We start from the raw sequence: 10,227 nt of genomic DNA, 5'->3' as shown, positions 1-10,227 counted from the left end.
GTGCCGCCGATCCCAATCAGCTGTGCCCAGGGTGGGGGTGGCAGTGGTGCCACGGGGGAGGCAGACACCAAAAGCAGCTGGCAGCCCCCCACCGCTGGCCGGAGCCCCCCACCAGACAGGCCCCACTTGAGCAGCGGCATCTCCAAGGAATAAATTAACCTGGAATGTGATGAAGTGCCAAGAAACAGGACGGGGAGGGCAGGGGACCTGGGGGGGCTCAGCCTCAGGCAGGGAGCTCGGGGCAGTGGGGGGCTCAGTCCCCCCGCATTGCGGAGGGCCCTGAGCAGGGGGGCTGGGGGTGGGGGCTCAGCACCCCGCATTGCGGGGAGTGCGGGGGGGGGCTGTGCCCTGGACAGCAACCACAGGCTAGCGCCGCATATGCAGTACACAATTACAGTGAGCGGGCTCCTCCCCAACGTGGGGGGCACGCTGCCCACCGAGCAACAGTGGGGGGACGGGGGAGGCCAGGGATCACCCTCCCCCGCTGCAGCCCCACCCCTGCCTATGGTGCTTTAGCAACACCTACTGGACACTTTACATATAATATTTTGTAAAAATAAAGCGCTTGTTTAAATGACTTTTTTTCTATACAAAGATTTTTTTTTAAAAAAGACCAACACCCCTCACCAGGGAGATGGGGAGTCAGGGCATAGCTAGACCCCCCTCCCCCCCCATGGCAGTTGTGGGGGAGCCCACAGCCCCCACCCACAGAGAGAGGGATCATTTCCTTTTTACATTTGACATTTTTCTTATTAAAAAACACAAGGGGGGGTGTCTCCAGGAGGCAGGGCCTGGGGGCGAGTGAGGGGCTCCCCCAGGAAGGAGGTCAGGGGGACAGAGAGAGGGGCTTGGGGCCTTGGCCCCCTCCCCCCTGCCCTCACGCAAACACCTGCATCTTGGTGGGCTGGTCGGGCAGGTGGGAGAGGGGCTGGGGGGGCCCCAGCACAGCCGGGCTGGGGGTGGACTCGGACCAGTCGGACAGTGAGTGAGGTGAGGGGCTGGCCCACTGCTCAGGGGACTCAGGCGAGGGCGTCAGGTAGGGGTGCTCGCTGCGGAGGTGCAGGTAGTGCTTGGGGGTGCCGTCTTGGCTGGGGGTGTAGCTGTGCTGCGAAGGGGGTGTGGGGTAATCTTCTGCCCCCTGCCCACTGGGTGCCTTGTAATACTGGGGAGGCGGTGGGGGGCCTGGGCGTGCACCCCCCTGCCCCTCCTTGGGCGAGATAGGCTGGCTGGCGTGGCCCAGGGTGGGTGCCGCAGGGGGCGGTGGGGGCATGGGCTGCCCAGGGGTGGCTGCCGGCGGGGTCTGCTCCTTGGCAGGGCTGGGGGCAGCCAGCACCTGGGAGCTGTGCACCATGGCCAGGTGGTTGGGCAGCAGCAGCCCCTGTGGGAAGGGCTGGGCTGGCTGGTGCAGGTTGGGGTGGGAGGCAGCCGGATGCACCACCCCGATGACTGGGTTGCACTGGGAGGTGGGGACACGGGTGTGCCAGTCGAAGGGCACCGCCACCGGGCTCACCATGCCCAGGCTGAGCCCCACGCAGCCGGGCTGGCGTGGCAGCGAAGGCATGGAGACCCGGTTCATGGAGAGGATGGTGCTTTGGGCCGATGCCACCTCGCCCAGGTCGCTGAGCCGCGCCAGGCTGACGGCAAAGGGCCCGTCCATCAGGCCATGTACCATGGGCGTGGAGCCCACTGACATGGAGGAGCTGCCTGGGTGGAAGACGCCAGGAGAGGCCAGGACAGGCGAGGTGGGGTTGGCCACATAGGGAGAGTCCAGCGAGTCGACGGGTGACAGAGTGACTGAGCTCTCCAGCAGGGAGCCCTGGCACTCCAAGCTCAGCTTCTTGCTACGCCCCTTGGCCTCCTTGGCCAGGCTGGCGCTGCTGCCTGCCCCTGCCGTGTTCTTGGCGCTGGGCCGCCGGCTCTTCTTGCCCTGTGGCGTGGGCTTGAGGCTGGGCAGGAAGCTGTTGGGAGGGCACATAAGTGGGGACATGGTGTGGCCGGGGGGCAGTGCTCCCTGCGGGCTGCGCACCGTGTTGTACTCATCCAGCAGGCGCACAATGTCGTGGTGCATCCGCTCCTGGGCGATGTCCCGCGGCAGCCGGTCCATGTGGTCTGTGATCTCCCGGTTGGCAAAGTGATCCAGCAGGATCTTGGCTGCCTCGTAGCTGCCCTCCCGAGCGGCCAGGAACAGCGGGGTCTCCTCCTGGGGGGACAGGGGGCACAGCGGGGCTCAGACTGTGCTGAGGGGGCTGCCCTCATCCCTGGAGCACTGGGAATGCCAGGGCAGGACTGGGAGATGCCCACAGCCCTCTGTGCTGGGGCTTTGGAGCCAGGGTCGGGCCCTGGGCACACGGGGCTCCCCCTCCCCAGCACAGGAGCAGCATGTCCTGGTGCTCGGCCCAGAGGCTCTATGAAGAAGGCACAGTGGAGGCCCCCATTGTGGGCGGGGCCTGCGGGGTGAACAACAGCCAGGCCTTGCTCGCCTGCCCATCCTGCCCGCCACTCACCTTGCTGTCCTGCATGTCCTTGTTGGCCCCATTCTTCAGCAGCGCGATCGTGGCCTCCACGTTGTTCACGGCCGCGGCCCAGTGCAGCGCAGATTTACCTGGGGGAACCAAGCCATGAGAGGAGGCTCTCTGCTGGTCCATCCCCCCGCTGCCCCTCAGTCCTGACCTGCAGCCCTGCTAGCCCAGCCCTGGGCTCCCCCCCTCCCTTCACAGCTCTGCCAGTGCGCCCCTCAGTCCCAACCCGCAGCCCCCTGCTCCCGCCAGCTCTACTGGTGCCCCTCAGTCACTATCCGCAGCTCCTGGCTAGCCCAGCCCTGGGCTCCTCCCCCTGCACAGCCCCTCCCAAATCCTCACAGGTTGGCAGTGCCCTCCCATGTCACCAAAGCCCCACAGTGAGCTCATGCTGGGGGTGGAGAGCTGAGCCCCTATACCCACAGCCAGGCCCTTCCCCAGGGGAAGCTGGGGGTGGGCCTCAGCAGAGACCCCCAATGGCAGGAAGCTGCCCCATACCCAGCTCATCCACAGCGTTGACGTCTGCGTGGCAGGCAATGAGCTCCTCCACCATTCCCTCCACGGCCAGCCGGGCAGCCAGGATTAGTGCCGTGGAGCCATCCACCATGCGGGCATCCAGGTCCGTGGAGCGGTTCCGGATCAGGATCTGCCAGGCAGGGCTGTTGTGAGCCAAACCTGGGAAACCCTGCCCAGCCCAGCATGGGCACAGCCAGGGGCCCTCGGAGCCCTCCCAGTGTGGACAGAGTGGGAGCTCTCCAGGGGGTTGTTCTAGCAAGGGCAGGGTTGCCCAGGGGCTTGGCCAAGGATGTGGGGACGGGGGGCTCCAGTGGAAGACAACAGCGTGGGGGAGCTCTGGTGGAGAGTGAGCAACTGGGGCCCATCCCAGGTGGGTGAGGGAAGGCAGGAGCTCACCTGGAAGATGCCCTAGGCACTGGCGGTCCCGCAGGGTGAGTGGGGGAAGGGGTCTCATCTAGACGGCCCTAGGTGTCGGCATCATGGATGGGGTCTCACTTGGAAGATGCCCTGGGCATCGGCATCACGGTGGGGGTATAGGGTCTCACCTGGAAGACGCCCTGGGCGTCGGCAGTCACCGCAGCGTGCAGTGGCGTGCGGCCCGTGTTGTCCTGGGCATTGGTGTCAGCACCGGCATCCAGCAGGCGCTTGGCGGCGTCAGCCCGGGCGTAGCGGGCAGCCAAGTGCAGCGCAGTCTCACCCGTGCGGTCCGTCTGGGCGCTCAGGTTGGCGCCCTGGCAGATGAGGTCCGAGATGATGTTGGCTGAGGAGTCGTCAGCCTCATCCTCCTCGGCCAGGTCGGTCTCCACACCGCCCCCGCAGAACGAGGCCAGCATGAGCGGAGTGAAGCCATCTGCAAGGAGAGCCACCACCAAGGGGTTAACTGGGGGCTGCCCCAGGGGCTCCAGCATGAGAGATCACAACTCCCAGCATGCTGTGTGGCTGAACTGGGGCAGTGGTGCATGCTGGGGCTTGTGGTCAGCTGCATATGCATGAGCTACTACTCCATCCAAAGTTCCTCAGTGATGCTACTTCTCCCAGGGTGCAGCATGCCTGCACTGCATGCTGGGAGCTGCAGTCCCTGAGATGGAGCATGCCCCCTTACCTGGCCCCCTGACATTGACATCCATGCAGTCGGTGTCGAACTCGCCCTGGGGTGGTGTCAGGGCCATGGATGGAGGCATGCGGATGTCAGCTGCCACCAAGTGATGCTGTGTCCACTGGCGGCAGTCCACAGGGTCTTCTGAGTCCCCGCTCGGCTCCTCCACCTGGGGGAGAGCACAACCAATCATAGAGCTGGTAGATCCTGCCCCAGACCTGCTGGGGGCTCCCATTCCCCCATCCCCTCCACCTTCCCAAGATGGGATTTGTGTTATGAACCTATGCGGCTCTGAGCAAGGGGTTCAGTGCAACCCCTGGGATTCATCAGGACTCCCCCACCCCGGCGCGTCACTGAGCCCCGCATCCCTCCTCCCCCACGTCACTGAGTCCAGCGCCCATCACTCATCTGGCCCACAGCAAGCCAGAGCTCGCAGCTGGTCCACAGGTGTTGGTACCTTGAGTCTCTTGGCCTCTGGGCACTCTGCATCCATCCAGTCATCTGAGTGTTCCCCCATCAGGCTTTCCCCTTTGCTGATGTTCCTAGAGGGAAGCCCAGAGCTTAGACCCCAGCCCCTGCCACGCAGCCCCTGCCTTCCACCCCACCCACCCAGGGTTTCAGGGGGCCACTCTTAGGACATCCTCCCAGCACAAGGCATTGGGCAGCCATGGGGCGTGCAGGCAGAGATGGTCTGCATGCTGCCCTCTGGTAATGGTAGTAGTGGTGGGGGCCTGCAGCAGGTAAAATCCCCCATGCTGCTGCAGAGAGTGGGGATCCCCCAGGCTCCAGGCCTGGGTGTGGGGAGCAGGCTGTGGGCTTGGCCCCGTGAGGGCAAGTCCCATACTTCATGCCCAAGGCGTCCTGGCCCACGGGCTCCCGACGGTTTTTGTTGCTGTTCTCCTTCTTCAGGCTGAAGCCCTCGGGGAACCAGAGCGTGCTGTGCTCCCGCTTCCGCCGTGCCACCAGCACCCCCAGCACCAGGATCACCAGCAGGATCACGGCCGCTGCCACCACCACCAGGGGCACCAGGGGCACGGAGTCCGGGGGCTTCGGCTGCAGCTTGTCACCTGCAAGAGTGGACGGGAGTCAGACCCTGCCTCTTGATACCCCACCCCTACTCACTCCACCCCCCCACTCACTCTGCCCCCTCCCTATATCCCAGCCCCTTTCACTCACCCCACCTCCCCCACTCACCCCACCCCCTCTTGAGAGCCCTGCACTCAAACTCCAACCCCTGGCCCCGGCCCCACCTGCACTCACTGTGCACAGCCTTGATGGGGTAGGGGAACTCCAGGCGCTCGACAGCGGCCAGTGCAGCCAGGTAGTCAGCAGCACTGCGCGCATCAGGGAAGCATTTGTCTGAGGCCTGGACGCAGAGACGGTTGTCAATCTCCAGAGTGACCACGGAGCTGGGGCAGGGAGGGGGACAGTTACCAGTGGCCTCGCCCATAGTGGTGCCAAGGCCCAGACTGTAGGGGGCCTGGGCATCCCTTGCCCCACATGGAGCCCTGGGGCAGGGCTGGTTCAGCACTCCCTGCAGCAAGGGCTGTGCACGTCCCAGAGCAGGCATGGCCCAGGGAGTGGGGGCTTGGTCCTATGGACCATGTGGTCTCTGCCAGGCTGCCAGCAGCTGCTTAGCACTGTTGTGCTCTCCCTGTCCCTACCCACTCCCATCTGGGTCCCAGGGCTGGGCAGGAGGCAAGACTCCTGGATGCTGCCCCCAGAGAGCACAGGGAGCGGGTGACAGGCACCAGCTGAGCCACCTCGAGACCCGCATCAGAGCAGGCGGCGAACTCGACTGTTGATTGAAGGCAGCTGCGGGACACCTCTAGGAGCAAAGGGCTGTTGTGGTGCAAGTCAACAGACACCTTCCTAGTGCCTGCCCCAGGGCTGGCTGCCTCCGCTGGCACTGGCTCCCACTCCCAGTGCCAGCCCCACAAAGCGCTAACCAGCCCCACCTTTGCACCATCTCCCCGTACCAGCCCCCAAAGGCCAGGATCCCAGGCCCTCGGCTCCCTCCCCCGCTGCAGCCCATGCGGCTACATCTTCCCCCCTCCCCCCGTGGCTCAGGGCTGTTTCTCTCCCCCATCCCCTGGCTGTGGCCCACAGCACTGCATCTCTGCCCAAATCCCTATGGATGTGGCCCACAGGGCTGTCTCTTCCCCCCACCTCCTGGCTGTGGCCCAAATCTCCCTGCCACTCCCTGTGGCCACATCGCCCCCACACTCCCAATGGCTGCAGCCTGAGGAGCTGTGCCTCCCCCGCCCCAGCTGCGGCCCACAGCTCACCCAATGACCTCACGGCCCAGCTCACGGCGACGGAGGCGGCTGGGCCGGTAGAAGGGCTCGATCATGTAGTTGCCGTCCCTGTCGAGGCGGAAGCGCAACGAGGTGTGCAGGATGGCGCTCAGCTTCTGCAGGAAGGTGGTGCTGGTCCTGCGCAGCTCGTCGGGGGGCAGCAGCACGGTGATGACCAGCACACCGCTGGCCAGGTGCTCCGGCATTTCGCGGGCACAGTCCAGCCCATCCCAGCCACACTCCTCAGTGTTGCAGCCCTGGTCGCACTGCCCGTCAGCGAAGTGGTCCGAGCAGTACTTCTCATACACAGGGCTTGGGGGGGAGAAGGGAAGGCATGGTCAGCGCACAGCCCCACCCAGCCCCCAGCCCCGCCCCATTCTGGCAAGCCCCCCTCAGTCCCACTGGGCACCCGGGTCACTTGGCTCCTGCAGGAGAGACTGCATCACACAGTGAGAAACATCTTGGACACGGCTCCAGTACCCACAGCCGTCTTCAGCCAGCAGGGAGTTTTAGCTCGCACAGTCCCGTGCTCCACCCCAGAGCCACGGGAGGGGTTCCTGTATAAACAGCCCCCAGGCCCCACACCAGAGGGGGCTGCACCTCAGCTGGGCAAGAGATCCCTGTATAAATACTCCTCCCACACGCCACCCCACAGGGAAGCACATCTCAGCGCCAGGCGAGGGGTCCCTGTATAAACAGCCTCCATGCCCCACCTGGGCACAGCACCAGGATTAAAGCCTCAACCCTGGCAAAAGCCATGGGATCTGCACTGGGGACGACTGCCCAGGCCCTCATTTTCATGTGTCCTACACAAGACAACACCCCTAGGTGCACAGCACACACTCACCACGGCGGGACACTGTGGTGGGGAAGCACCCCCTACAGCACAGTGCCCCCCAGCACCACACTGGAGCAAGTGCGGACTCTGAAGGGAGAATGTCTTGTGTAGAGTCCCCCCCAGCACCTCCCTGGCCCATTGCCCTGCCCCCCCAGCCCAGCGCCCCCCTTACTTGCAGCTGCGGTCGTGGCTCTTGCAGTCGAAGTTGTCGTAGAGGCACGCGGCCGTGTTGCAGTCCTCGTCGCACTGGCTGTTGTTGAACAACTGCCAGCACTGGCTCTCCTCACACTGCTGCCAGGGGTCGCCCACCAGCAGGGAGCAGTCGCCCCCGTCCCACTTGCAGGCAGGGCTGTTGCACTCCTTGTCGCAGTAGGAATCTCCAGCCTTGGCAGCGCACTCCTCCTGCAGGCACTGCAGCTCCAGGAGCTGCTGCAGCTTCTGCTCGCAGTGCAGGCCGGAGAAGCCACTGGGGCAGAGGCACTGGAAATGGGGAGGCCAGGACATTTCCACGCAGGTGCCCCCGCTGAGGCAGGGCGCACTGGTGCAGCTGCTGTTGGCTCGCAGGCGGCAGTCAGAGCCAGTGAAGCCCGGCAGGCAGGAGCAGCGGGCACCCAGCACTGTGTGCTGGCAGCTGCCCCCGTTGAAGCAGGCAAGCTCCCGACATGACAGCACGCTTCGCTCACAGTTGGGCCCGGAATAGTTCTGGGGAGAGGCAGGGAAGAGGGTGAGAGAGATGGCACTGGGACCAGGCCACAGGCCAGAACCACCTCCTGCTTGCCCAGCAGCGCTGGGACCTGGACCAAAACTGACCCAGAACCAGGATCTCCTCATCCAGCAGCACCAGGACCCAGACCAGAACGGGCCCCTCCACCTGGCTTGTATATCACAAGGCCTGAACTAATTCCTGTGTGACCAAGTGCAGAGCAGCTAGACCCACAGCCCAGCTCCACTGCAAACGGCACGGGGTGGAGAACCCAGCCCAGCCCTTTCCTTGCTGGCCCATTCCAGGAGCTGTTTCCAGTCTGAACGTGTCCAGCTCCCAGCCGCTACATCACATCACATGTCAGTCACTAGGCCCAGGAGCCCAGCCTGGGCTCCACTCCCTGCCCCTTTCCCTCTGGGAAGCTGAACTGCTCGAACTCCTTGCTCTTCGGATCCTTCCGCCATTCTCGGGGATCCCCTCTGACCCTCACCAATGTACAAGCATCCCTGCACTGTGGGACCAGCACTGCGCACAGGAGTCTGGCAGCTGCTGCACTAGTGCCAGGTACAAGGTAAGAGAACCTCTCTATGCCCGTCTGGGCATCCCAGGATTGTGTTAGCTCCTTTGGCCATAGAGTTGCACTGGGCGCTCATGTTCAGCTGATTATCCACCTCCCCAGGTGCCATGGGAACCCTACCCCACCCCATCCTCAAGTGCCATGGAAACTGCCCCTGCCCCCGCCTCCCCCATGACATGAGAACCCACTCCCACAGCAGGACCAGCCTGCTCCCCTGGGGCACCAGGACCAACACCTAAACCCTCCCCTGCAGCACCAGAACCAAGATGCCCCTCTTCAGATCAGAGCCCATCCTGTAGCTCCAGGACTGGAATGGCAAAGCAGGCCCCCAGCCCCATTCCCTTGGCCTGGAAGACTCCAGGCTGTGCACAGCCAAGGGCAGGCGCCCAGCGCCCTGCACCTTCCCACGCAGGGCACTCACCGGGGGGCAGCGGCAGGTGTAGCCCAGCGGCGTGTTCACCGTCATCTTGCACTGACCACCGTTCTGGCAGGGCTGAGACTCACATGTGTTCACGATGTTCTGGCAGCGCCGGCCTGCGGGGGGAAGCAGGGGGGAAGGGGCCCAGGGAGGGGTCATGGAGAGTCCAGGGAGAGGGGATCTGCCCTCCTACCCCACCTCCAGCACTGCTCCCAGAACCGCCACCTTCCCACAGCTCAGCCCCTCATGGTTGCACAGACCCCCAGCCTCCCTGTGCCAGCCAGACCCCAAGCCTAGAGAGTCCCACCCCCCCAGGGGTTTCCCCTTCTCCCACCCTGCAATGAGTGCACCCCATTGACATGCACCTGTGCCCCTGGTGTAAACACCCCGTGAAGCCCTGCCCCTTGCCTGGGTGTAGCACCACCCCTCAGCACACTCACCCGTGTAGCCCGGCTTGCACACGCAGTGGAAGTCGTTGGCGCCCTGCACACAGTCCAGCGTGCGTTGGGGCAGGCAGGGCTTGGCCAGGCACTCGTTGATGTCGCCCTCGCAGCGCTCGCCCGTGTAGCCCGGGGGGCAGTTGCAGCGGTAGCCACCTACCCGGTCCACACACGTCCCGTTGTTCAGGCACTTGGGTGCCCGGCTGCCAGGGCTCGCAGCGCAATCGTCCTCGTTAATCTCGCACAGGACACCTGGGGGGCAGGGGGCAGAGCCCTTGCAGCCCCTGGCATAACCAGAGCACCCCAACCACCCCATCCTGTGGAGATCTGGCCCCCCAAGGAAACCAGGCCCCGTCCCCTAACCTGAGCCCCCTGTCTTACAGGTACCCTCCCTCCTGGGAGTAACCAGAGCCACCCCCTTCCCCAGTAACCTGCCTCCCATTGCCCCCCACGGTGCCTGGCCACTAGCCCGGCTTGGCCTTACCTAGGGTTCCCGGTGGGCAGGAGCAGATGTAGCGCCCGATGAGGTCGATGCAGGAGCCCCCGTTCTGGCAGGGGTGGGACTGGCACTCGTCAATGTCGTACTCACAGTTCTTGCCCTCGAACCCTGGTGGGCACTGCAGGGAGAGACAGACACAGCCCAGTCAGGGCCCTGGGCCCCAGCTCCACTCCTGAGGGCCCCACCTTAGGGCTGCCGAGCCCCTCAGCTCCACCCCCTCCAGCCACAGAGGGGTTAAATAAGGCCACATGCTGCCACCACCAACCCCTCTCCACTGCTGTGGGGAGCAATGGAGCAACATCAGGGGGAGAAGGAGGACTCACCTCA

The 10,227-nt window shown here is 64.6% G+C and overlaps 1 protein-coding gene across 2 annotated transcripts in view; it reads right to left on the bottom strand.

The window, feature by feature from the left end:
• Positions 1–301: 301 nt before the first annotated feature.
• NOTCH3 (notch receptor 3) overlaps positions 302–10,227 on the bottom strand; it is a 47,408-nt gene continuing 37,482 nt past the window's right edge. For both annotated transcript variants that reach the window (XM_030545486.1, XM_030545487.1), the window contains 13 exons: positions 9,886–10,018; positions 9,402–9,653; positions 8,965–9,077; positions 7,436–7,965; positions 6,417–6,737; positions 5,389–5,537; positions 4,973–5,195; positions 4,586–4,670; positions 4,135–4,297; positions 3,578–3,882; positions 3,015–3,162; positions 2,505–2,602; positions 302–2,200 (listed from right to left, as the gene is read on the bottom strand). In XM_030545486.1, the coding sequence (XP_030401346.1) occupies positions 878–2,200; positions 2,505–2,602; positions 3,015–3,162; positions 3,578–3,882; positions 4,135–4,297; positions 4,586–4,670; positions 4,973–5,195; positions 5,389–5,537; positions 6,417–6,737; positions 7,436–7,965; positions 8,965–9,077; positions 9,402–9,653; positions 9,886–10,018 (3,843 nt within the window). In that variant the 3' untranslated portion in view covers positions 302–877. The remainder of the gene's footprint in view (positions 2,201–2,504; positions 2,603–3,014; positions 3,163–3,577; positions 3,883–4,134; positions 4,298–4,585; positions 4,671–4,972; positions 5,196–5,388; positions 5,538–6,416; positions 6,738–7,435; positions 7,966–8,964; positions 9,078–9,401; positions 9,654–9,885; positions 10,019–10,227) is intronic.

The sequence above is a fragment of the Gopherus evgoodei genome, unplaced genomic scaffold (genome assembly GCF_007399415.2).
Source record: "Gopherus evgoodei ecotype Sinaloan lineage unplaced genomic scaffold, rGopEvg1_v1.p scaffold_37_arrow_ctg1, whole genome shotgun sequence".
Taxonomy (NCBI): Eukaryota; Metazoa; Chordata; order Testudines; family Testudinidae; genus Gopherus; species Gopherus evgoodei.
The sequence above is the reverse complement of the archived record's forward strand: the minus strand, read 5'-3'. Positions and strand labels throughout refer to the sequence as shown.